This window comes from Ammospiza nelsoni, chromosome Z (assembly GCF_027579445.1).
Source record: "Ammospiza nelsoni isolate bAmmNel1 chromosome Z, bAmmNel1.pri, whole genome shotgun sequence".
Lineage (NCBI taxonomy): Eukaryota > Metazoa > Chordata > Aves > Passeriformes > Passerellidae > Ammospiza > Ammospiza nelsoni.
In genome coordinates, this window is record NC_080669.1 from 32,807,234 (window position 1) to 32,834,681 (window position 27,448).

At 41.4% G+C, this 27,448-nt stretch overlaps 2 protein-coding genes across 2 annotated transcripts in view; both read left to right on the forward strand.

Annotated features, from left to right (window-relative positions):
* Positions 1 to 372: 372 nt before the first annotated feature.
* QNG1 (Q-nucleotide N-glycosylase 1) lies at positions 373 to 7,604 on the forward strand. The gene is made up of 4 exons (XM_059492240.1): positions 373 to 792; positions 1,796 to 2,055; positions 5,466 to 5,661; positions 6,898 to 7,604. The coding sequence occupies exons 1-4, from the start codon at positions 456 to 458 to the stop codon at positions 7,128 to 7,130; spliced, it is 1,026 nt and encodes a 341-aa protein (XP_059348223.1). The 5' UTR covers positions 373 to 455; the 3' UTR covers positions 7,131 to 7,604.
* An 841-nt stretch (positions 7,605 to 8,445) lies between these two features.
* The window catches only part of KIF27 (kinesin family member 27), a 31,623-nt gene continuing 12,620 nt past the window's right edge, over positions 8,446 to 27,448 (forward strand). The window contains exons 1-6 of the mRNA XM_059492346.1: positions 8,446 to 8,537; positions 9,884 to 10,278; positions 12,292 to 12,492; positions 13,852 to 14,780; positions 24,061 to 24,204; positions 27,173 to 27,361. Coding sequence (XP_059348329.1) covers positions 9,981 to 10,278; positions 12,292 to 12,492; positions 13,852 to 14,780; positions 24,061 to 24,204; positions 27,173 to 27,361 — 1,761 coding nt within the window. The 5' untranslated portion in view covers positions 8,446 to 8,537; positions 9,884 to 9,980. The remainder of the gene's footprint in view (positions 8,538 to 9,883; positions 10,279 to 12,291; positions 12,493 to 13,851; positions 14,781 to 24,060; positions 24,205 to 27,172; positions 27,362 to 27,448) is intronic.

Here is a 27,448-nt window from a genome sequence, read left to right on the forward strand (position 1 = left end):
TTTCTCTCGGTGCTTCCAACTTCATGTATGTATCTAAAAGGGGTTTTGGACCGTCTTTCGTTTGGTTCTTCCTGTTTTGATCGAGCAAAAGAGCTCAACAACTCAACAGCACATTTTTGTTCGTTCCTCAGTCAGTTTTTTTTTCTTTTTATCCGTCTCTTTTACAACGATTGGAATCTTCCGGAAAACTTGTCTGCTATGAAGCTGAGTCTGCCCACGGCTCGAGCCTGGCAGGATTTCAGGGGGCGACTCAACACGAGCGTGCCGGCCCAAGCGGTCCCGGGCCGGGCGTCCGTGCTGGGCCCCGCCCCCGGGCCCCGCCTCCGCCCGCGCCTGCGCGCAGCGGCAGCAACGGGGAGCGGGGCGGGGAGCGGAGCGGAGCAGCTGCCCGTGCGCGCCCCGGAGAAGCACGGCGGAGAGGCTGGCCTCGGCAGCGTGCGTGTTTCCTGCCAAGCATGGAGGTGTTCCCGTCCCCCCTGGAGTCCGCCAAGTTCATAGCCGAGCACAGCAAAGATGTCTCCGTGGACGAGGAGGGAGCGCGACGGGTGGCGGAGAGCCTGTTCGACAAAGCCTCGGCAGCGGAGTTCGGGCTGGCGGGGTGGAAAAGCCTACACGAGCTGAACCCCCGGGCCGCCGACAAGGAGGCTGTAGACTGGGTGTTCCTGGTGGACACCCTCAACTTCTCCTTCTGGTCCGAGCAGGAGGAGCGCAAGTACCTTGTGAAGTACAAGGATAAAACCTACAGCGGCTACTGGTCGCTGTGCGCCGCCGTCAATAGGGCCCTGGACGACGGTCAGTGAGCGCCAGGGAAGCGGGGCCGGGCCGGGGCTGCGGGCGGGGGGCGTCGGAAGCCGAGCGTCGTGTATTAAATGAAGGCGGCGCCTCGGAACTGGGACACGCTCTTGGGAACTGCAGCTCGCCGTGTCGGTAGCTGTGTGTGTGCAGGCGTCCCGCTGAGCTTGGGGAAGGGAACTGGAAGTGCTTTCAAAATACCCTTGTACTGAAACTACCTAACTCTTGGCTGTATCTGGGCTATTTCTTCCATTCAAGAGACTTTAAGGATTTCCAGTAGTCAGCTGTGTGTGACTTGGGTTATTTCACATGTATTCTTAAGTTTGCATATTTCCATGGCAAATGAATAAATGAGGCATAAAGTGAGAATCCTCTGGACTAATCAAATGCTAGTGTCTAAAGTAAATCTGAAAACCCATATGCCCCTCAAACCAGTATTTTAAAACCAGTATTTTAAAGTTTTGCATTTAAACCCAGTACTTTAGCACTCACTCTTTTTGCTGTTCTCAGAAAAATACTCCCCAACCGTTAGTAGATATAGATGAAGGTTTTAATTAATTTTCTGCATAGTTATTTAGTAAATTAAGGGGGTATTAGCATTAAGACACTTTTTGTAAACGCACAGCATGGTTAGGATTCATGGGAAAACAGGCCTATTCTGACTAAACTAGCTATATACTGACTATATTTGCTAGTGTGCTATGTATACATCACACTTAAAATATGAAAACTAAGCAGCTGGGGAAATTGCATACAGAAAGTAACAACAGTTCTATGGTTGTATATTGGAAGTTTGCTGTAGAGGAAAACATTTTATGCACTCATAATTTTAATTGTGAGCAGCTCTGTGGACGCGGTTATTGCTGAAAGCAAAGGTAGGTTTAAGAGTTGATGGACTTCTTAGATCTTCCTATAGAAGTTCTTTCCTTTAGCAGACCACTGCACTAGGTCTATATGTTATGTTATGTGATAGCCTAACTATCTTATTTTCACTTTTCTGAAGGAATACCTATCACCAGTGCATCCTATTTTGCCACCATGACGCTTGACCAAGTTAGGCACGTATTTCGCTCTGACACAGAAGTGCCTTTGCCCTTGACTGAAGAAAGACACCGGGTGCTGAACGAAAGTGGAATAGTTCTGTTAGAGAAGTTTGGAGGTTCCTTCCTCACCTGCGTTAAAATGAGTGAGAAGAGTGCTCAGAAACTGCTACATCTCATACTGGAAAATTTTCCTTCTTACAGAGATGAAGCTGTATTTGAGGTAAGTTAATTCTAAAGCTCTGGAAAAAAATCGTACTATTTAGTAACAGTAAAAGACACTTGATAGTCCACAACTAGTCAGGACAAGAGTCACTTTCTTTTTCCCACCAGAGGAGTACCTTTTTTCTCATATGCTGTTTCTTTATCACTTTACTGTAATTTAATTTGGTATATTCTGAGTTCCCAGTTAGATCACACTTTCTTTGTACTCCTTAAAAATGCATAGTATTTGAGATAATTCCTGCCTGAAAAATGGGAATCCTTTTTCTTTTTTTTTTTCCCACTTGCCTTGTATTGCTGACAACCTTCCTCCCACCATCTTCTTTTTCTTTTACCTTAAGGCTCTCTGCAGCTAATGAAGGAAATGAAACTGGTAGAATTAACGCACAGCTACTGGGACTCCACCCTCTAACGGCTGTTGATTCAACAGGCATTACTCAAATTACTACAGATTAGAAGTAACCCGCAGTTTTACAAATGTTGACAGTATACTGAAGCATTTACTGAAAGAAACTGATGGGAATTAAGCAGGGATCATATGATATTTTTTGTCTCCCAGTTTCCACCTATACAGGCATGTTTTTCATTTAACACCTGTGACTTATGTAGCAGCTCATGTGCTCAGTTGCATGTGAAGTAGTACTCTGCTGTTACATCATTAAATCTAGAAGACTTTGTTAGTGACAGTACAGTCTATATTACTGGTCTGTGCAGTCTTTTCAGCTTCTTGGAATACCAGTCACTGAAGCTTTGAACCTATTGCATTTATTGCCCTTCAGTAGGAGGTGTCATTTTATTTTCTTCTGTCTCCTGCTGTGAAGCAAAATATATTTACATAAAAAATCAGAGGTTCTTTTGAATTATTCTTTGGACCTACTGGTTTTGTTTATTTGGGTTTATTTGGGTTTTTTAACGTAAAAAGTAATTTTTTGACAATTTTTATGATCAAAAAGGGAATATTTTCTAAGTAAAGTGATATTTTCTTATTTTTATAGTGACTGTACTCATTGATGTTATATCTTTCATGAGATGATGATGAGTGCTTTATAAAGCAAGCGTCCTTAAAAGCAGCAGCAGACTACAGAATGAAAAGCAGATCCAAAAATGATCCCAGACCATAAGCACTGACTTAGTAATAAAGCCTGTTGCATGAATATGGAAGCTTTTTTTCTGCTTTCACTAAGCAAGATGTGTATTTTGAAGGTGATGACATGGATCACATTATTTTTATGGCAGCAGGTTGAGCTCTCACAAGTAAGACTTCTAAAGGGTTAGGAGGGAACTGGAAAGATGGTGAAATATCCAACAGCAAGCCAGTGCTTTTAAGTAACTCTCCAAAGGAGAAATATATATAAGTTAAGTCATACATTAGAATCATACTATCAGACTGCTGCAGCTGACCTTCTAGGGAAGCTTCTAAAATTAGCACAATTTTTTGACTGTATCTTTTTCCAAATACATATACAAAATACTTTTAATAATTACATATGTAATCCCAGAAATGGCCAGTGTTAGTTTTTCTGAAAAAGAAAATGCAAACCAAGACCAAAATCTCCAAAACATTTTTTTCTCCTTGGTGGATAATTCATATTTAGATGCTGTGCTGTGCATTTGATTCCTAACAGCAGTTTAAGTTTTAGACTATATTGTACTCATATATCAGGGTTTTTGTGTTCTGACAGAGACTTAGTGGAGTCCTTTTTGATCTTCCCCTATACTGTATGTTTTCATCTTTTACTTACCATCCATTACCTGGGACTGAGGTTGTAAAATTCTCATGATCCTATTTTTTGCTTTTTGTTTAATGGCTGTGCTATCAAATTTTTCTCTTTGCCAACACAATACTCCTCCTTTCTTTTAATGTCAGTAGGTCATAATTAGGTATATTCCTTAATATTAGCACATTGTACTGCAGAGAAGATGCAAATGTTCCTGTACATGGTACTATTTCCTGAAAGGCAAAGTGTTGCAGAAAAAAAAAGATGAAAGAGATATAGTTGTATTGCCATGTTGAAAAAAGTTCCATTTTTGATAAATGAACTACCTTTACAGTCTTTCACAGACAGAATCAGAGACTAGGTAAGGGTTTAAAGGACTATACCATAAGTGGGTCCAGCCTTCCTGCTCAAGCAGGGTCACATCCAGAGCACTTGGCACAGGATTGTGTCCAGAAAAGTTCTTGTGCATTTCCCAGGAAGGAGACTCCACAATCTCTCTAAACAATCTGTGCCAGTGCTGTCACTTCCACAGTAAAGAAGTTTTTAAGTTCTTCCAATTTGACATGTAGTATCATCCACCTAGTGATTTTCCCTGCTTTCTGATAAATAGTGGGAAAATTTACTCAAAATGCTTCATAGTCCTTTTCACATTGAGATTTTTGTATAAACTTAATATGTTCTGTACAACAAAAACGTTAACAATGAAACAATGAAATTATAAATTTATCTGCTCAGCCATGAGTCCCAGACAATATTTTTTTCCTAATTAAGCTATAGCATGAAATGAAAGGCCCGTTCTAATTCCACCTTCCTCTTCTCTTGGGAAATGGTGTGGTGCTAGAGACAATCAGTACTTTACTACTGGAAAATTCCTAACGCTATGAAAGAATGACATCCTTGCTTTGGGACATAGGAGCAATGATAAAATTTGGTCTGTTAATAATTTACTTCTTGTTACCACTTCTCGTGTGATGTTTAAGGTGGTGTTTTGTTGTTTAAAGTAGAAAATCATTTATGTTCTCTAGAAGAAAGTTTGTGCATTTTTGTCAAGTATAGCATGAGGCATATGGAAGGCAGGAGTTTTGAGGATGTTTTGGAAGTTGTTCTATGAAATGCAGTTGAACTTCCCAGTATTTTTGGAGAATACCATTCAAGGACAAAAAATATGATTTGCTGTCAGGAATAGTTACAGCATCTTGGCACTAAACAAAGAGGAGCATTCATTAAAGTTTTCACCAGAATTCTATTTCTTTAAGAGTACAGATAAATGGATTAACAAAATGTTTTAATTGTCTAGTACAATGCATGCCTCTTATGCCTCTCTTGTCAAATTAAAAGGTTGGATGTACTGTAGAGTTTCTGAAAATTAATGTTGCTGTTGTTCAATTACAGTGTTTACCAAATGGCAGTAAACAACTCTGAATGTGTTCTGAGATCCAGGCATATTCTAAACAATTTTTATTTGCTGGAGTAACTTCTATTATGTTACTTTTTTATTTCAGTTTATTTATGAGCATTCTACATAATCCATGTTTGCATTTTGATATTGTTTAGATTTCAAGATATTTAAGAGTGTTGCAGTTTTATTCTGTTCTAATTAACTAATGTTTGCTTAACAATATGAAATGGTTAATGGTTATTTGCTATATTTATTGATCAGGCACTTAAACAATCCATAAATTTCTTTCTTTAGAAAAAGAAGGTGTCTTTCTACAAACGGGCACAAATACTTGTGGCTGACACATGGAGTGTTTTAGAAGGCAAAGGAGATGGTTCGTTTGATGATATATCCAGTCTGACAATATTTGCTGACTACAGAATTCCACAAGTTCTTGTTCACTTAAAAGCAATGAAGTATTCTGAAAAATTAATGAAGAAACTACGTGAAGGTTTGTTCTGTCCTTGAGAATATCAAGTAATCTTACTGCCCGATATTGTAGACTAAGGCTAGTTCTAAAAAGTGATATATTGTCCATGTAAGGGTTATGTGTCACATTTTTCCCTCCAGGGATTTCTTAGGTACTGGGAGGAACTTTTTCTCTAGCCATGATCTTGAGTGAGATCTCAAGGTTACTTTTTTTATAAAGACCTAACTGTTTTGTGGATTAAACATTGATATGGGAGAGATTAAAGAGATTCAAAGATAATTTGAGTTTCTGAATGAATTTCTGAAAATCTGCTGTTGCAAAACCACTTTTCAGAATGAGAATAGTTACAATTTTTGAACTTTACATAAAAGAAACAATGATTTTTGTCATTAATTCAAATTTGTAAAAGCATGGGAATTCCTCTGAACTGCTAGTTAATAAGCAAAGTAGTAACAATAATAATAATAAAAAATAATTATATAACTACTATTATAATTATAACATATATATGATTTCATTTTTTAACCATGATTTCATCTTCCCAATACTTACTAACCATGAATTTTAGTGAATAAAAATAAGCCAATCTCTTTTGCACTGTAAAATGACTGTATTTAGATGTAGAAGTGCTATTATGCAATTTCAGAAATACTCAGGAAGAAAAACAGATTAATGCAATCACCCATGAACTTTAAAAGAATGGCTGTACGTGTATTTGTGTCTTTATGCATATCTATATAACTAAATAGACATCATAGACATTCTATCCTTCCATGAATCCTAATGAGATGATTACCATTTAAACAATTCCACTGTTTTTCTTTACATTCAGTTCCTTTGGGGGGTTGTTTGTTTTCAATTTTAAAATCTTAGACTTCAGTCATCCTGGTAGAAAATATACTATGAAGTATGATAATTATATACTAAAAAGTATACTATTATAAAAGACTATCTTTTTTGTCACTGTAAGCAAAGAAATGATCATATGATTTGCAGTACACACTGCTCCTAAAGCAGTTCCTTAGAACCCAGGCTGTTGCTTGAATTGAATGGGAAGGAAGCTTCTAAGTGCAATATGGTAAAATTAAAGTAACCATTAGAAAATGTGTAGCAACACTGTTAACAGTTGCTGGGTAAGTCATGAGAACTAGAACCCTGCAACAGAATAAATGTGAAGGGGAAAAATTCACAAATTTAGTCAGTCCTTGTCCTCCTGTCTGCTCCATATAAATGGATTGCTGTCTCTTGTGTCTGCAGGAACAGTTTTCCAGTCTGGAGACAAAGAAGAGGTAGAGATCCGTGGCTGTTCTATTTGGTGTTGTGCATTGATTTGTAAGCACCTTCAGGAGCTCTATCAGAAGAAGGGTCAGGACATGCATGAAAAAATCAATGCAGTTTTACTCGATTATTATCTTTGGGATTATGCCAGAGATCACAGGGCAGAGATGAAAGATATCCCGTTCCACCGAGTACGGTGTATATATTACTAAGTCTAGTCCAACAGCTCTTGTATTGCTGCCTTATCTTTTGAACTTGCTTTTTCATATGGTGATTTGTCATGCACTAATTTGGAACTGTTAAATCAAATGCTTGTTTTCTAGTGATGTAGTAACAATGTGCCTTTTCCCTATTGTTTTATTACGTTTTCATTACCTTTCTTTTAATCTTTTGCTTGCCCTGACTGGAATTAACAGTGTAAACTTTGCAGGCAGCCCATGTTAAGGTAGGGTTTATTACTCTTGCTTTGACCTTTGTATTGGTGTATGTGGCTACCTGTGCGCACAGCCAGATGTGTGTGCAGATCCTGTGGTGTACCTTGGTGTACCTCAGCCCCTCCCTGTTCCTGCCTGTCCCCTGTCATACCTGCACAGAGGTGGCAGGTGCTTGGCAGATGCTTTACTGCTCAGAGATGGAAGTGTAACCTGTCCAGTCGTCCAATAAACAGTGTGGTGACAGACGTGCCATGAGGGTGTGTCTGTGTTTTTACTGCTAGGGGTGAGATGGGGGGGCTCAGTCCATGCAGTGAGGGAAGTGGGAAGCGAGGGGAGGAATCACAGAATCACTTAGGTTGGAAAAGACCTCTGGAATCGTCAAGTCCAACCTGTGACCGAACACGAGTTGGTCTACTAGACCATGGCACTGAGTGCCACGTCCAGTCTTGCCTTAAACACCTCCAGAGACTGTGATTCCATCACCTGACTAGGCAGCCTGTTCCAATATTTAATCACCCTTTTTGTGAAGAAATTTTCCGGATGTCCAGCCTGAACCTTCCTTATCACAGCTTGAAGCTATTTCCTTTTGTACTGGCACCTGTTGCCTGTGAGGAGAGGCCGAACGCCATCTTGCTACTCCTACCTTTCAGGCAGCTGTAGAGAGCAGTAAGGTCTCCCTGAGCGTCCTCCAAGCTGAACAGCCCCAGCTCCCTCAGCCGCTCCTAACATCCCTTGTGCTCCAGACCCTTCCCCAGCTCCGTCGCGCTTCTCTGGACACACACACCTCACCGTCCTTCCCGCACAGGGGGCCGAGTCCCGGCAGGGCGGGAAGAAGGGCGGGGATTCGCGCCGGTCCCGCCGCTGGGGGCGCTGTGCGCGCGGCGGGCGGCCGGCATAGCGGCCGTTGCCTAGCGAGGGTCGCAAACAGCGCGACACGGCCCGGCACGGCCCGGCACGGCACGGCCCGGCACGGCCCGGCACGGCCCGGCACGGCCCGGCACGGCACGGCACGGCACGGCACGGCACGGCACGGCACGGCACGGCACGGCGGCCTCTGCGGCTCTAGCGGCTCCCGACCCTCACGCATGATACGATCCCGGCCGCTCCTCAGGTTTGGAGACGTTGCAAACACGGAAAATCCGCTGGGCCGCACGCAGAACATCCCTGCAAGCGAAAAGGTTGCATGTATGTTTGCCTCTGCCCTGTGGGAGCCGCGGGCGTCGACACCCGAGTGTCTCTCTTGCCTTGATGTTTTGGGAATGTTTCATATTCCCACGTTCTTTTACAAAGTAGATTCTTAGGAAATACGGTTTCCCTGCCACACCCGGGACATGATTTGTTAACTTGTTTGTTTAGGAATATAACTTTAAAAAGAGAGTAAGAAATGTTGGCACTTAAGAGCAGCACTTGCTAGGAGGCAAAAAAATAATGCACCCTTTCAATTATCATTCAAAACGTGTTTTTAATCTGTAGTTAGTACATTTATGTATCTGTTTCTGATTGGCCATGTCCCTAATGATACAAGTCATTCTCATGCTTTGCTTATTTGTTCCTGCGCTCAGTCAATAGAATGGGGCTCTTCTTTTTTCAAAGTTCAGCCAAGTCTTCAAATTAAAAGGAGTAAAATGAAATGCAAAAGCTCTTCTCTTCACTGCCATGAGATAACACTGTTTTAAGCTATTAGTTTTCAGCAAACTTGAATTTTTGGAGCTTAGCTGATTTCTGCCTGTTCAGTAATACAGCTTTCTTGAAGACAATGTGTGTGAGAGCACGAAGTTCAGCAAACTTTACCTTTCATGACAAAAATTCTCAGACTTAGCAACAACAACAGAAAATATGTGTGTGGGATCCCATGCAGATTTTTGAATTCTAGTGAAAAACAGCTATAAAGAAAGGCAATTCCTTAATATTTACAAGTGTGCTCCTGTGCAATGCCTATGCTGTAAGAATGAATATGCACCAGGCAGTATAAGGAACCATGTATGCTAAAATTATAATTACTAAAAAATAATTACATATGTGCCTAAAGTTTCAGATCAAAATCGGAGGAATGTTCTACATGTAGTAATAGATACATTTAAAACTACACTTCCTTGTGCTTGTTGAGTTAGAAATTTTGGTGCTTGATAAGTGGAAAGACGGTATGTATATACAACTTCTGGAGAAAAAGGTTTTGTTTGACTGATTTGTGTTGCCTACACAATATGAATGCAGGAACAGGAAAATGAGAGGATCCATTGTAAGCCTTTGCTTTACCAACAGTGTTTATTAAAACTCTTACAATATTGTTGCTTTGTATGACTGTGTTATATTCAAATAGGAAATCAGGCAACTTTAAGTCTGCTAACCTGGAAATAAATAGTTGCAAAAATAATTTATTAACTGATTATATAGTTATTAATAGAGCATCATTTATATCAGGTGGTTTTCAAGATTGTAATGTTGCTTACATGTTCCTTAGGAAATCTCAGCTTTTCACTTCAGGAGATACATTCTTTTGTATTATATAACATGGAAAACTTTTTTCTTAGTTGCAGACAGCTGTGAATGAAGTGAACAGAGCCGTGATGACAGATTTCTTCTTGACTATGTGAATACTGAGTGGGAAACACAGTGGTGGAGTCTGGCATGGAGGAGATCCCAGTTAAAGTTGCAGTCCGAGTCAGACCTCTGCTTTCCAAAGAAATACTTCACAACCACCAAGTGTGTGTTAGATTAGTGCCAAATGCTAAACAAATTATCATTGGAAAGGACCATGTCTTCACTTTTGATTTTGTATTTGGCAAAAACTCAACCCAAGAAGAAGTTTATGCTGTTTGTATTAAGCCTCTTCTAGTGTCTCTGACTGAAGGATACAATGCTACAGTGTTTGCCTATGGACAGACTGGTTCTGGGAAGACTTACACCATCGGTGGTGACCACTTTGGTAGGTTATAGAAAGGTTTTTGGTTTTTGGAGATTTTTTAATTGGTAAAGAGTGCATTTATGCAACTTAAATATTTATTACATAGCAGATAATGCTGCATAGTTTTAAGGATCAAGGCAAAAACCTGTAGTAAAAAAACCCAAAACTTCCAATTGTATATGTGATAATTAAGGTTCTAAAAACTTCTCCATAAATTAGACTATACCAAAAACATCTAAGAAAACCCCAATTTGTTAAGTGTTCTTTCACATTCCACATTTTAACATGCAGTTTATATTACAACTTTTTTTTCTGAGATATAGTGGTTTTGAAAATTTTTACTATACTTATCTTACCTTGCAAATGTCTTCATTAGGCACTTAATTATTTACTTGCTCATTCTGTGTTGGATTTGTTTGCTTTTTTGGGGCTTTTGAGAGAAATTTCTGTGACATCTGAGAAATTTATGCTTTAATTTTTCCAAATTGATATAAATAGAGTATTGTAAATATTTTGGTAGAGTCTTCCTTTTATTTAGAATCATAGGATCACTGAACTGTGTAGGTTTGAAAAGACCCCTAAGATCTTAAAGTCCAACCATTAACCCTACATTTCCAGGTCGACAACTAGGCCTATTCCATTGGATGACCACCAGTGAAGAAATTCTTCCTAATATCAAATCTAAACCTCCTCAGGTCAGCCTGAGGTAATTTTTTCTTGTGCTGTCACTTTTTGCCTGGGAGAGGAGAGTGACCCCCCTCCCCCCAGTTACACCCTCCTGTCAAGTGGTAGTAGAGAGCACTACGGTCTATCATGAGTCTGCTTTTCTCCAGCTTAAACAACCCCAGCTCCCTCAGCTGCTCCTCCAGACCCTGCCTCAGTTCTGTTGCCCTTCTCTGGACACACTCCAGCTCCTCAATGTCCTTACAGTGGTGGGCCCAGAACTGAACACAGCACTGGAGCTGTGACCTCATGAGTGCCCAGGACAGGGGGACAATCACTGCCCTGGTCCTGCTGGCCACACAACTGCTGGTACTCCTCAGGATGCCACTGGCCTTCTTGGCCACCTGGGCACACCTGGCTGGCCTGTGATCTGCTGCTGTCAACCAGCACCCACAGGTCCCTTCTGGCTGAGCACCTTTCCAGCCACTCTGCCCCCACCCAATCCATGGTGCTTAAGGGGATTGTTGTGCCTCAAGGGCAGGACCCCACAGCTGGCTTTGTTGAACCTCATACCACTGGTCTCTTCTGCTTATGGTTGTAACTTCACTTCCATTCCCTTCACTAGTAGGTATTTAATGTTCCTATAAGTACCATTGCTAGCTAAATTGTTTTGGTAGTGGATGTCACAGTCTAAGGCTGATCATAGCTCTGCAATTACACCCTTTTAGTTTAATGAATATATTTACTAAATTAATACTTAGATGTGAGCAACCTGTTAGTTTTTTGGTAAAAGAGATTCTTTTTGTTGTCTCATAGGCAAACAGCTTCCATAGTCTTGGATAAAGAACACAGATGATTAATGGAAACATTGTCCTATGCTGACTATGTAAAACAAAAGTAGAGTTTGGCACCAGTGTTCCATGTTTATGAAAAAATAGGAAATTACTGGTAGCATTGGTCATAAATCTTGTCTCGCTATGTTACTGATGATTTTGCTTTATATAAGTAGAATTTATAGTTTCTCAAACCCTTGAAATGTCATTGCTAACCATATTGAGTAGGGATAAAGAAGAAATCTGTACTCTGAGGAGTATAGTTTTAAAGCAGAATCCATATTTTTCATAACTTTCATAACTATAAAATTATGTAATTAAAATCCTAGTACTGGATTTGAATCCTAGTACTGGATGCAAACAAAGTTTCTGACACACACACGAAAAAACATTACAAAAATTCTTGTGAACAATGAGCTCTTCAGATTCCTTAGTGAATTGCATACTAAATATTGCAGGCTTCTCTCAAATTTCAGTCTTTGTAATTTATGTTACAGAATGACTTCAGTTTTCTGTGACATTTGTGCTTATATTTTAGCATCAGTTGCAGTGGATGAAAGGGGCATAATTCCACGGGCTATTCAGGAATTATTTCATCATATTTCTGAACATCGTAATATTAACTTCCGTGTGAAGGTATCCTATATAGAGGTTTACAAGGAAGAACTTCGAGATTTGTTGGATTTGGAGACCTCCGTGAAATATCTACATATTCGAGAAGATGAGAAGGGAAATACAGGTAGGATTCCAGCTCTCAAATTTGGTGTTTTGTGTTTCGGTTTCTGTCCAAATTATTCTTGCTTTCTCTTGAAAGTGCTTATTCACTACTAATGAATAAAAGGAAAAAAATTATTAATATAAGCTCAGTTTAGCTTTTTGGAAACAGTTTGAGGTTTAGATGCTTGTCAGCAATATAGATGTTCTATTATATAGATGGAAGTGGCAACAAATGGTAAAGTAAATAACACAGTTATTGTTTCTGCAAGTTCTGTCTAGAAACAAAATAGTATGCGATTATTCACTTGAATAAATATTTTAAGATTAAACCATTGCTTCTTCCTTCAAAATTACAATTGTTAAGTCAATTATATTGTAAATATCTGCTCCCCTTTTACAATGAAATGAGTGGAAGAGACCACTTCATTAAGAGAAGGGGAAGTAGATATTCTTAGAGGCTTTGAGATTAATACTTGCCCTGTAGGTATCCTGTTCACCCCATGAAAATGCTAGAAGAATCCACATCAGAGTTATTTTATTCTCAAAGTATCTAATCTGGTTTAGGTTCGGATTTTTTTTCTTTACATTCTAATTGTTGTGTTTAGTCTAGTATTCTTAAACAGTTATATTAAGCTGTCATGGGTTTTTTGTCTGTAGCTGGGAGAAAGCACTAGTTCAGCACAAATCTTGCAGACAACATCATTGCTTCAAAAGGATCCCACAATACATTTTAAATTATTTATTTTCTTCGGTACAGTTAGAGTAAGCTTCTTGTTCTAGGATGCTTTCCATCTCTCATTAAAAGAAAAATATGATAAAAAAGATTAGTATTAGTAAGAGTACTTGGTAGAAGTACACTTACACTTTATTAGATTACTAACAGATACCTGTCCCAAAGGCCCAACTATCTGCACTATTCAGAATAGAAATTATTTTCTTAGTACAGGCTTGGAATAAGTTTTACTAAAAACTTTATAGTTCTTAGTCTTGTTTTTAACTGGCAGAATATCGTTTGAGCTGATTTTGCTCATATTTTTTCTAGGTAGCAGCACGCTGTAAATTGTAAAGGTAATGTGCAGTGTGCAATGTGTAAATGAGTTGTGTCTTGTGTCTAAGACACTGTTTCAAATGTTATGGCACAATAGACCCCTACATTAAATATCTGCAGGTCCCAGATGTGTTGTATCTCATGCTTTGCACACATTGTATCTTCAATTTCTATGGCCATATGCTATGACTTCATAGGCAGGGCATACCCATAGCAGGCTTGTATTTTCTCTAATACACTATTATAGGTATTGCTGTAGAATTATCATTATAAACTATTGCTATTTAGAATTTATTAAATTATTCTTACTTTCATCTGGTTTGGCGTTTGAAGTGATTGTCGGTGCTAAGGAATTCCAAGTAGAATGTGCAGATGAAGTAATAAGCCTGCTGGAAAGTGGCAATGCAGCTCGTCACACAGGCACAACGCAGATGAATGAGCACTCTAGTCGATCTCATGCCATTTTTACCATCAGTATTCATCAGAGGCAGTCTGCAGAGTATCAGAATGCTGCACAGGATTCAATTTCTTCAAAGTTTCATTTTGTGGATTTGGCAGGATCAGAGAGGGTAGCAAAGACTGGAAATACTGGTGAACGCTTCAAAGAATCAGTTCAGATCAATAGTGGTCTCTTGGCCTTGGGAAATGTCATCAGTGCCCTTGGAGACCCAAAAAGAAAAAGTGTACATATTCCATACAGAGATGCTAAAATCACTCGTATTCTGAAAGACTCCCTAGGAGGAAACGCCAAGACTGTTATGATAACATGTATAAGTCCATCCTCACTGGACTTTGATGAATCTTTAAATTCCCTCAAATATGCCAACAGAGTAAAAAACATTAGAAATAAACCAGTAGTAAATTACAACCCAGAAAAAGACCGAATTGATGAAATGGAACTTGAAATCAGATTGCTTCGGGAAGCTTTGCAGAGCCAGCAGGCCCGTAATCAGCAGTTATATGACTTAAATGAAGAAAAAGCCCGTATCAGTTCACTTGAGGAGCAGCTCACTCACCTTCAGGCTCAATGTTTCAGTTACAGAAATTGTGTAGATGAAGCCTTACCTTTTCTGGTTGATTTGTATGATGATGTTAGCTTAAGAAGAAGTCAGCGGGACAGGTTGCAGAGCTGGATCACTATGGTACAGAAAGTAAGGAAGGAAGCTCTCACCATCCAGGAGGCTGACACAGGCACTGAGACCAGCCCAGTACCACATCACATTACAATACTTCAGCTGAAGAGGGAACTAAAGAAATGCCAGGTATTTAATTATAAGCTGTTTATTTAAATGACTAAGTAAAAAAAGCAATCTGCCAAAATTTGAGCTGTATTTTGAAAGATGGATAAAATTGTCACCTGTACTTAATTTGACAATTAAATTTAATTTCTAGCTTTGTAGAATACTCTTTGGCCAATCTCTGGTATGTAGGTGTTTTGTAATGGATGTTTGAATACACAATCAGTCACAAAAGAGATGAGTTGAAGTAATGTTATATTTTCTCTAGTCAGTTTCAAGATAATTCTTCAGGCTGAGCTGTTTTATCTGTTAGATATTTGGTTTTAGCTATGCTAGTATGCTAGGTTTGGCTGAGATGAAGTTAGTTTTCTGTATAGCATCCCCGAGGGTGCTGTGTTTTAGATTTGTGACCAATACAATGATAATAAGACAGTAATGCTTTTGCTCTTTCTGAACAGTGTTTTGTACAGTGACAGGCCTTCTGTTTTTCTGCCTGCAACCCCCAGTAAATAGATCGGAGGATGCATGAGTAGTTGGAGACACAAACATGAAACAAAGCAGATGATCTGAACTAATCAGAGAGATTTCATACCACATAATGTGATGCTCAGCAATAAAAAGGGAGAGGAGGAGGTTTAGGGAGACTTAGCTGTATTTTACCCAGAACTGGCTCAGCAATAGTCAGCCTTGGGAGGTGGTAGGCAATAGCTTTTGCATCATCTCTTTTGTTTTATTTTCTTTCTCTCTTGCACTTCATCATCACTTACTGATCAGTTTCTATCTTGACTCACAAATTTTCTTGCTTTCACTTTCCCTTTGCTCTTCCTCTGTCCTCCTAGGAGATGGGGGTAGGGGCAAGTGAAGCGATAGCTCTGTGTGCTTAGCTACCTCCTTGGATAACCCACAACAGTCTATTTTGGAACCCAACCTGTGGCTCAAGGCTTTCAAAATAATAACAGATTTGATGACAGTGTGCTAGAGTAAACTTGTTAATACCTGTGTGGTTGAGATGTTTTAGGACTGTTGCAGGTCATGAAGCTGCATATTTGCTTTGGGTGCTGATTTGTATGTGTGCGTGAATATTTAGATGCTTGATTCCTTTCTAGCTGTAAAAAAGCCTCCAAGAATCATTAATGACTATTTTCAGATTTTGCAATTTTGTTTGCTCTTTATTACTTGGTTTTCCTTTGCTTGGGAGTGCTATGACAAAACTACTGTCCATCAGCGTAATCTGGTACTTGGGTCTTACATTGTGGATGTCCCAGTACTCCAAGAAGCACCTCATAGATAAAATCAGCAACTAAATTTTACCCTCTTCTTCCCTGAGAGACATTTTGCAGAGAGAGAGGTAAAAATGGTACCCATCCCTTCCTCTCCTCCAGAACAGTTTTTTATAGTTTTGATGTAGTGGCTTCTGAGTTCCTTCAGTATCCTTATGTAATCAGACTGTTCATACTAATGTGTTGTGATCCCAACTTTGATTAATGTTCATAAGGTTAAACAGCTATTTGGGGTTGCCACATGATTTGAGCATGCCAGGAACATGCTCTAAGGTGATTGATCCCTGGGGTGCCAGTATGTCTGGGAGGAGATGGGCAGGAGCACAGGGCCATTGCTGCCTCTGATTACTTGTGATTTCATATCTGAACAGGCTCATTAACCCATCAAACTAATACATTATTTGAAGAAATGAAGGTGAAACACAGTGACTTCTATAGCTGTGTTGGATGTGCCCCATGCCTATAAATGCAAGAGGGCCTGGTCTAAAAGCCCACAAACAGGCTTGTAGTGGTCTGAGACTCAGAAGATGTCTTGGTCTGAGGCCACAGAGACACTAAACCAGAGACTGAACCCTCAACTGTAATAGCTGATCTTGTAGTAAAGAAACAGTGGAAGCAGAGATCAAGTTAATAAGAGAAGAGGCAGCTCATGCTCAGAGGAGGAGAGAGGAAGAATCAGAACAGGTAGCCTGTTCCACAGCAGTATAGGAAAGGAAAGAGACAGAAATCATGAGAGGCGGAAGCTACCTGGTCCCTATCCATGGCCTAGCTGCAAGGTAATGTGTAAAGATTTTGCCTGACAAGATGAACTAATTGCTACCTGGTTGCTCCAGAGCTGGAATAGTAGGGCTAACAGTCTGGAACTAAAAGGAAGGGGAACACAGTAGCTGGGACTCTTTGCTAGGGATTGTGGGACTGACAGAGGGATTGGAAGAGGTTCAGCCACCTCCAGCTTCCAGAGGTGACTCCTATTGAGCATGAAGACAAAGTACTCTTTTAAGGAAGATACTGTCATCCACTGAGGCATGTGGACTGCCACAGAGGAATATATTTAATGTCTGAGGGAATTAGAGGTGGTGGAGGTGATCTTCAGTGACATGGACAATAATCAAGCCTCGAAAGATCCAAACGATGTACAGTCCACACAATCTGAGTGGCTGAAGTCTATACAGAACACACAGACATCATATGACAGCAACCTAGTAAGGCTGAATTAGGCTTACTCTGTGGCACCAACTTTGCATAGAACAGTTTGCCAGCCCTAGAGATTTACTGAAAATCTCTATTCCCTCTCCTTGATATGGACCTGCATCTCAGCTGTGGAAAGATTGTTACACAAAGTCTAGCAACTCAAAAGATAATGTGGATAATCTCTTTAGCCCCTTGCTTGGGCAGGCCAGCATATTGACTAACTTGACCAGGAATTACTCTGCTTAAGGGAAAGGGGGCCATGACAAATCCCACCCTACAGTTCTATCTGTGAAATGGATATGAGAAGTGGGGCGGTGCACCTATTTTCGTCCTGGAACTTTGCACATAAAGCAGTCTGTACATAAAGGGGGAAGAGGCAGTGGTTTAAAGGGGTCTTCCAGGAAGATTACTGTTCCAGTTGTTGTCAACCAATTCCTGAGATGCAGTAGACCCCTTCCTCTTTCTGATACTGATTCAGTGGACTTACAGCTCTGTGGGTTTGAACTCCATGCTTCTACAATGTGTTACAATCTGCTCTATTCACAAAGGAGGAAAGGAAGTGGCGGAAGGAAGTGGCGGAAGGAAGGAAGCGGCGGAAAGAAGGAAGTGGCGGAAGGAAGGGGCGGAAGGAAGTGTCGGAAGGAAGGGGTGGAAGGAAGTGGCGGAAGGAAGGGGCGGAAGGAAGGAAGGAAGGGGCGGAAGGAAGTGGCGGAAGGAAGTGGCGGAAGGAAGTGGCGGAAGGAAGGAAGGAAGTGGTGGAAGGAAGGAAGGAAGTGGCGGAAGGAAGTGGCGGAAGGAAGTGGCGGAAGGAAGTGGCGGAAGGAAGTGGCGGAAGGAAGTGGCGGAAGGAAGGAAGGAAGTGGCGGAAGGAAGGAAGTGGCGGAAGTGGCGGAAGTGGCGGAAGTGGCGGAAGTGGCGGAAGTGGCGGAAGTGGCGGAAGGAAGGAAGGAAGGAAGGAAGGAAGGAAGGAAGGAAGGAAGGAAGGAAGGAAGGAAGGAAGTGGCGGAAGGAAGTGGCGGAAGTGGCGGAAGTGGCGGAAGTGGCGGAAGTGGCGGAAGGAAGGAAGGAAGGAAGGAAGGAAGGAAGGAAGGAAGTGGCGGAAGGAAGGAAGTGGCGGAAGGAAGGAAGTGGCGGAAGGAAGTGGCGGAAGGAAGTGGCGGAAGGAAGGAAGGAAGGAAGTGGCGGAAGGAAGGAAGTGGCGGAAGGAAGGAAGTGGCGGAAGGAAGGAAGTGGCGGAAGGAAGTGGCGGAAGGAAGTGGCGGAAGGAAGTGGCGGAAGGAAGGAAGGAAGTGGCGGAAGGAAGTGGCGGAAGGAAGTGGCGGAAGGAAGTGGCGGAAGGAAGGAAGGAAGTGGCGGAAGGAAGTGGCGGAAGGAAGTGGCGGAAGGAAGGAAGTGGCGGAAGGAAGGAAGTGGCGGAAGGAAGGAAGTGGCGGAAGGAAGGAAGTGGCGGAAGGAAGTGGCGGAAGGAAGGAAGTGGCGGAAGGAAGTGGCGGAAGGAAGTGGCGGAAGGAAGGAAGGAAGGAAGGAAGGAAGGAAGGAAGGAAGGAAGGAAGGAAGGAAGGAAGGAAGGAAGGAAGGAAGGAAGGAAGGAAGGAAGGAAGGAAGGAAGGAAGGAAGGAAGGAAGGAAGTGGCGGAAGGAAGGAAGGAAGTGGCGGAAGGAAGTGGCGGAAGGAAGTGGCGGAAGGAAGGAAGGAAGGAAGTGGCGGAAGGAAGGAAGGAAGGAAGGAAGGAAGGAAGGAAGGAAGGAAGGAAGGAAGGAAGGAAGGAAGGAAGGAAGGAAGGAAGGAAGGAAGGAAGTGGCGGAAGGAAGTAAGGAAGTGGCGGAAGGAAGGAAGGAAGTGGCGGAAGGAAGTGGCGGAAGTGGCGGAAGTGGCGGAAGGAAGGAAGTGGCGGAAGGAAGGAAGTGGCGGAAGGAAGTGGCGGAAGGAAGTGGCGGAAGGAAGGAAGGAAGGAAGGAAGGAAGGAAGGAAGGAAGGAAGGAAGGAAGGAAGGAAGGAAGGAAGGAAGGAAGGAAGGAAGGAAGGAAGGAAGGAAGTGGCGGAAGGAAGGAAGTGGCGGAAGGAAGTGGCGGAAGGAAGTGGCGGAAGGAAGGAAGGAAGGAAGTGGCGGAAGGAAGGAAGGAAGGAAGGAAGGAAGGAAGGAAGGAAGGAAGGAAGGAAGGAAGGAAGGAAGGAAGGAAGTGGCGGAAGGAAGGAAGTGGCGGAAGGAAGTGGCGGAAGGAAGTGGCGGAAGGAAGTGGCGGAAGGAAGGAAGGAAGTGGCGGAAGGAAGTGGCGGAAGGAAGTGGCGGAAGGAAGTGGCGGAAGGAAGGAAGGAAGTGGCGGAAGGAAGTGGCGGAAGGAAGTGGCGGAAGGAAGTGGCGGAAGGAAGGAAGTGGCGGAAGGAAGTGGCGGAAGGAAGTGGCGGAAGGAAGTGGCGGAAGGAAGTGGCGGAAGGAAGTGGCGGAAGGAAGTGGCGGAAGGAAGGAAGGAAGGAAGGAAGGAAGGAAGGAAGGAAGTGGCGGAAGGAAGTGGCGGAAGGAAGTGGCGGAAGGAAGTGGCGGAAGGAAGTGGCGGAAGGAAGTGGCGGAAGGAAGGAAGGAAGGAAGGAAGGAAGGAAGGAAGGAAGGAAGGAAGGAAGGAAGGAAGGAAGGAAGGAAGGAAGGAAGGAAGGAAGGAAGGAAGGAAGGAAGGAAGGAAGGAAGGAAGGAAGGAAGGAAGGAAGGAAGGAAGGAAGGAAGTGGCGGAAGGAAGGAAGTGGCGGAAGGAAGTGGCGGAAGGAAGTGGCGGAAGGAAGTGGCGGAAGGAAGGAAGGAAGTGGCGGAAGGAAGTGGCGGAAGGAAGTGGCGGAAGGAAGGAAGGAAGTGGCGGAAGGAAGGAAGTGGCGGAAGGAAGGAAGTGGCGGAAGGAAGTGGCGGAAGGAAGGAAGGAAGGAAGGAAGGAAGGAAGGAAGGAAGGAAGGAAGGAAGGAAGGAAGGAAGGAAGGAAGGAAGGAAGGAAGGAAGGAAGGAAGGAAGGAAGGAAGGAAGGAAGGAAGTGGCGGAAGGAAGGAAGGAAGTGGCGGAAGGAAGTGGCGGAAGGAAGTGGCGGAAGGAAGTGGCGGAAGGAAGGAAGGAAGGAAGGAAGGAAGGAAGGAAGGAAGGAAGGAAGGAAGGAAGGAAGGAAGGAAGGAAGGAAGGAAGGAAGGAAGGAAGGAAGGAAGGATGACAGATTAAGTAGAAACATACCACCCCTCCATGTGTCTTAATGATGTCTCATAGATCGTCTCCATCTGGCCTTCTTGGTGCTGAGGGTCCCTTGCCAAAAGCATAGTATCCAATGGATTAGCATACATTTGGGCCAAGTGGTAATGCCCAGGTGCCTCCCCTGAGGGGGGCCATGTTTGACACTGTCCCTTGAAAGACTTTGGGTCAGCTGCATCATTTTGTATCGTGAACAGTCCTCTGGCACAGGGTCACGCGAACCCTTCAGGGGGCCTTTGATGAACCTTGATGCCCCCTTAGCTCCCACTCATGTGAATGTCCCATAGATTTGATTTTCTGGGGTGGGGGACCTCACAGCTGAGCTAATCTGCACAGCAGAGGGTGCATGTTCAGTGCCTCTGACTAGAGGTTTTCACATGCACCCAAAACCCTCCTCCCCCACCCTTTAGTGGCGGATAGGAAGAATCCAAGCTTATCTGTTGCCAAGTTTCTGCAAACCTGGCAACAGATAAGCCTGGGGCCATGGCCTCCACCCTGAACCCACTGGGCTTGGCTCTTCTGTGACTGCTTTCCTAGCCTTATCCATTACTTCCCAGGCCTGAGATGCTTTAACCAATTTTCTTTTTTTTTTCACTTTTCTTCTCTCAAGTAGCCTTAGTCAGTTTAACTCACAGAGTTTCAATCAGGAGGCACATTCACTCTGGGCTTTGGTGGTGCAGCTTCATCATACAGTTTTGCCATAACAGGCAAAAAATTGTTATGACAATGTTTAAGCCATGAGTGATAACATTTCAGTCTCTGACACCATGGAAGGACTGTGCTGGCCTGTTGTAGGATCATACAAATATTCTTGTAGCATCCTCAGTGATCCTGACTGATCACTGTAGCCAGACAGAACCCACATCATGGACTAAATAAACTCAGTGGACATTTTATGGGTATTTTACAGGACTAGTCTATAGACTAAAGGAATGATATCTGTGCAAAAGTCAAAGGATGAGAAGGGAAGAAAGGATAGTTAATAAGGTTGCATTGGATAGCGTGGGGCTTGAGCATGACATAAATGGTGTGGAGTGTTAAGTGGGGGTTGTACTAAGTCTAGCCAAGATGGAGTTAATATTCTTCATAAATGCTTGCAGGATGCCATGTTTTACATTTCTGACTAGTACGATTCCGAAAGAAGACCGGTGTTTTAGGTCTTGCTGGAGAGTGTTTGCACAGTATCAAGGGACTGACTCTGACTGTGACACCAGTGAATTGATAGGCCGGTGTGCCAGGGACAGGAGGAGCACAGCCAGGCAGACGACCCAAGTCAACCAAAGAGATATTTCACATCATTTGACAGACTCAGAAACTGAAAGGGAAAGGAGGGGGATTTAGTTATGCTAGCTGTCTTTTTGCACAGGAGCTAATGGGAATCTGCCCTTTCAAGGCAGAGAGTGATTGGTTTTGCAGTAATTAACCACCTTTATGTTATTTTCTCTGTTCTTTCACTTCATCTTCACTTACTGTACAATTTCTGTCTTGACCCACAAGTTTTCTTACTTTTACTCTTCCTTGGGACTGGGGGCTTGGAAGTGAGGGAGTGTACTCAGTTAGGTAAGTTAGTTTTCCCCTTAGTTAGGGGGAGAAAGAAGAGAAAGAGAGAGAGAAAGACAGAAAGAGAATTTTCCTGTCTCTGGGAAGTGTGTACTTAGGTGCATATCCTCAGCAGTTGTCCTGTGAACCCAGAAATTGTTTTGAATCTTGGAAGATATTACTTTGTCAGAAGCATTACAGATATAATTACAATACAGATATTTTCAAAACTATCAGTGAATTTACAGATGACCCAGGGACTAAGTTTTGCAAGTTTTGTCTAATATTATCTATTACTATTTATGTAATATGCTAGTCTGTCTAATATTACAAAGTTACAGTTTCATCTCTTATCTCTTAGCTATTTCCTAAACTGTATTTCTCACAAAACCTCCTATACTTCCTTTTCCATTACTATGCCTTTAGCTAACAGAGTTTCTAAACTATTTGCAGATTTCTTTGTCTAATCTTTTCTAACATTTGCTTTTGTGTTAAACATCAACTTTTGCTTTTTGGTGACATCATACTTCTTTATGGTTTTCCAAAAAAGGTGAAAATTTCAAAACATCTGGGAGTCTTAGCATGCAGATACCCCATGAGGATCCTGTCATATCGCTAGTGCTGATCAGATGTTTCTCTCACAGTAAATAATAGTCCTAGAGACGGCCCGTGGGGAGAAGAGCTCTCAGCCTTCTGACAGCATGTCTCCTAACAGAACTGACACATGATCAAATAAATAATTCGTTTTGGAAACATCCCCATATGCATTTAGGGAGTACTTATACTGGATGTGCTGAGTTAAAATGTTGACTGTGAACATCAAAAGAAAAGAAATGCAGGTTATTGTACAGTGAAAATCATCTCAAATCAAAATTAATAACAGATTTTATTACTTAAAACAACTATACACCAGTTGGATTCTGAGTGAAGTTCTGATGCCAGATGAATAGCCCAGAAAAATTAATTTGAGTTTGGTCACGTGTGGAAGGAGGCAGTGCTCCAATAAGTTAGAATTTTGTAACATCAACCCATTTTTAAGTTTGCAATCAAACTGATAAAGCTATAGATTATTATCTGGCAATTGCATAAATAAATTTTGTCTTTTCGTTGTTTTCAAGCAGTCTAAATTACAGCTTTTTTTCTTCCTTCTTGTTTTTCTTCTGTGACTTGTTTTAAACCTCTGTTTCCCTGGTTCAAAACAGTGTGAAAGCTGACCTTTAACTTAGCTTGAACTCTCTTCCCCAGGGAGTATGCCATCCACAGCCAGGAAGAGATGGTTAGAGGAAGGCTAAAATAAATGAGACACTACAGACTCCAGAGCAGGGTTTGCATATGGACAGATTTAATAACTAGTAGAGGACCTGCTCTTGTCTGTACATACACATTTCTTTGCTAGCAGCTATTGTTGCTTGGATAATGCTGTCTTACACAATATTAAAATACCAAATTGGCTGTAGCTAACACCCAAACTCATTCATATGTCCACCACCAGGACTCTTGGAGAAAAAAATAGGAAGAGCAGGAATGAGAAGGTTTGTGGGTTGATGTAATGTTTCAGTACTATGTCTTTGGCTTCTGCAGGCTTTCTAGAAGACTAATAACATTTGGAAGTCTCCATCCATCAGTATAAATTCATTCACAAGAACATATGAACAAGCATTCTTATGTTTTCTTTAATGTTTAAACTGTTATCCAAGTTGCAGATTGAGGACAGCTGTTCTTATTTTTTCATTAGAGAAGTATATTAATCACAAGATGCTGTGATCTTGTAGCTACATATAACAGCATATTAAAGATAATAATTGAATTTAATATATACTTCAATCAATTAGGTTTGGTTATCAGTACATTATCTCCTTGGGAAGAATGAAACTTGTTAGAACAAAATCAATAGATGGAACAGAAGTGAAGAAATAGCTGCTAGAAACTGCAGATAACCACTTAGACAATTTGCTGTGCATACTTCAAGACTTTGCAGTGCTGGTCATGTCTCTTAACAACAAATGAGGTTTTATTTTATTGTAGGAATAATAATGTCCCTTTTGCCTAACTGAACTTTTCTTTTATTATGCAGCAGGTACTAGTTATGGATGAAGAACTATTTAGCCAGAAGAATCATGAAGTACAGATACTGCAGAATCAGATAAAGACATTACTACAAGAAAAGAAAGAACAACAGGAACTTTTAAAGGAGGCTCAAGAAACACAAAGATTACAGGTATTTTCCCACTGGTACATATTTATCTGCATTGAACCATCCTTCTACCATGTGAATGCATTCAACAGTCCCTCAGATTTTTTTTTTACTTATTACCAGTCAATACTGGGGACATTTTGTTTTAATTAGAGCTGTTTCACAGAATGAGTTGGGTTCTTCTAGTGGATGTATCACAGTAATATGATTTCTGGGGACTGTATATGAACCTAGCTGTGCCAGAAGCCTCTTGCATAACTAGAAGTGAACCATTCATGCTCTCCATGCTTCCTGAACCATAACACACAACCCTCTCCCCAGATTTGTATCATTGTTAAGGAGTTCCAGGACAATTAATAGATTAGGATTTGAAAGACTTTGAAAGATGCTTTAGAATTGAAAAAAGACTGTATGGATCCTATAGAATGCTTGAATTGAAAAGTTATATAGAAACTTATTTTGTTATAGCTTTATTAAGAATTAGAGTATTGGCTCCTTTTGGCTTTATAAGACAGAATTCCATCCTGACGTTCTGATCATTTACTATTAGAGAAAACTGAGTGACACAATGGAAAGTGAGGTAAAGACAAAAAGGCTGCTTGCCTCTTTCCTTTTGTAGATCTTGAATTTGCTAATGAAATTACGGTGGCTAGTACATGCATAACGTGCACCTAGAATAGTTAATATTCTGCTGGTGTTGCCAGATATGCGGATTACAGATAATTTATTATATGAATTTTTAAAAGAGAAAAGCGTAAACATGGATAGCTAGTGCTCTTCTCCTTATCATACTTTTTCTCCTTTTTCCTTTTCCATTCTGATGGCTTGGGGAGAGTCAGTGCATTAAAGGTAAGTAAACCAGTCATGATATTTTTCTTCCCTCTGTCACTTTCTTTCTTTTCTGTCATTCTGGCTAAACTTTTTTTAGCCTGCACACCATAGTGTCAACTGATAGTGTGATAATGCTTATTTACATTTTGGAGGATACAAGGTAGCTGTTACAGTGTAGATAGAAGGTTCTTTCAGTATCAGAGACAGGAAGGAAGCCTGAGAGCTTTCAGGCAGCATTTTGGCATTTAGTTCACTAAACTGCCACTTCTGTTTAAGAACATATAATGCAAAGCAAGTGCTTCTGTCAAATATTTTACATTGTGTTCACAGGCATATGTAATTTAATGGTACATGATAGAATAAGGACTTCTAGAGTAGTAGGTACGAGGTAGGAGGTAATAAATGTTTATACACATATGTATTTATGAAATGGGTTACATTATTACACTGTGGAGCTGTATGTGCAATTGTATTAGGGATAAATAGTTTCAAGGTGGATCAGTTGGCTGTTACTTCTTCCAAAACGATAAGAAATATGATATTCATACATATATTCGATTTTCTATGACATAGGAATAATATGTATTGTATTCCAACACAATGTCAACTTGTAAAGCATTGTTTGTGTTTAGAAGGAACTTTCAACTAAGACAACAACATAAAGAATTAATAAAAATGTGTTACTCAAAGTAGAAAAATGTAGAATGTATCATGAGCTATATTTCAACTTCTCTGTTGTTGCTAGGCCATATTCAAAAAGAATCAAAAATGATAGAGTGAGCTGATAATGGATATAATCTTGGCCTTATGGACAAATCGGTTTAGATAACATAAGTTATCTAAGTACTAAGTACTTTTGAACAATGTATGGAGAATGCTGTAGGAGAAGCAGTTAAGGTCTCCAAACTAGCATTATCAACACACCTGAGGCTGGGTGGAAGAAAAAGTAGGAAGTGAACCTGGGATCATGTACATGTTTAGTTTATTAATACAAGTAATCTTTAAAGTGGAATTGTACAAAGTGGAAGAGGAAGCCCATATACATGTTTAATTAATAAGACTCAGACCATAAGTTTAATTTGAAAATATTTGTTTAATTCTCATTTTATTTCTCCATATAAAGCAAGCATGAGCTCCTAATTATGTCATTCACTTCTCACTAGATGCCTGGATAGGCTAACGTAGCTAAACCGGGTGTGCTGAGAGAGAGAGATTTCAGGTCAGAGTCACAATTTAATAGAAAGGTTAATATAAATGTAATGATACACATTAAAACTGCCTGAGACCCACAAAGCCAGATTACAACCTGCAAAGCCATCCTGTTGGCCAAGGTGGTGGTCACAGTCCTATCAAGTGGTGATTGCAGTCCTGTTGAAGTGATGGTTGCAATCAAAAGTGGTGGTCCTGTGGAAGTTCTCGGCCTTGTCTGGATCTGTCCAGGTGTGATGGGAGTTCCAAGTTCCCAGTTATGTATGGTCAGGTTCAAGGGGGAGTATTCAGCACCTCTCCCAGGATGGACAGTTGGGAATGATGTAATCCTGAAAGTCATAGGATATTTTTGGGAATCCTTGGTGGTCTAAGTTGTTACAGCTGTCCATTATGGTGGTGCTGTTGGGCCATTATGGGCCATTGGCAGAGGTGACCCCCTCAGGATGGGGGAGTAATCGGTGGGACTGTGCTGGTGTTTCCCCAGAAGGAGTTAGTACTGCAGAGTCGTTTGTGAAGAAAAAGAAACACTCCCCTTCTCAGAGGGTTTGGCTCTTCTCCCTTATCTCATTTAACACCCAGCTTGTAGCCTGAGGTGTCAGCTGGGCAACTGCTGGGCATCTACTGCAAACCCATCATTAACAGTTTGTCAGAAATGGCATAGAATACTCAATTTGGTTACACCCCACACTGGCACTCTCTCTGCAACCTAGGATACTCAGGTTGGTCTTTCTGAACAAAGATGTGTCTAAACTTTATTGGATTGGGGAGTGGGAGGGGATTCTGAGACTGATGATATGTCATAAAATTCCCAGTTTGCTGCAGAATTTGCCGGTGCCTTGCACAATAATTTAGGGTCAGCGGGTGATTTACAAGATTCATGACCTTTGTGAGGAAGTTGAGAATATGGTACAGTGCTCAGTTTTGCTTTTGCTTTATTTTTTTTCCTCATGAGATTGAGAAAATGGTGGAACAGCACATAGCCATTGATCAGCTAAAATTGAAATTAGAGAAGTTCACAGATGTGAAAGCTTTAGATTTCCCAAGTGCTTATGAAGATGGGCCAGCTGTCATGGCATTTGCTAGGAGGGGCTACGGTGTCCCAGTAACAAAAAACCTGCCTTCAGAGACAGAGATCCAAAAGGTAAGGTCTAATCAGATTTTCCCCCTTTTACCTTGTAATGATTATTGGCCAATCATTAGACGCAACATGATAATATACAATGTCTTC

Bases quoted from the DNA above. Each gene is read 5' to 3' on its own strand.
- QNG1 (XM_059492240.1), top strand. From the start codon at position 456: ATGGAGGTGTTCCCGTCCCCCCTGGAGTCCGCCAAGTTCATAGCCGAG. The intron at 2,056-5,465 runs GTAAGTTAATTC...TTCTTTCTTTAG, and splicing joins GAGATGAAGCTGTATTTGAG to AAAAAGAAGGTGTCTTTCTA. The intron at 5,662-6,897 runs GTTTGTTCTGTC...TTGTGTCTGCAG, and splicing joins AATGAAGAAACTACGTGAAG to GAACAGTTTTCCAGTCTGGA.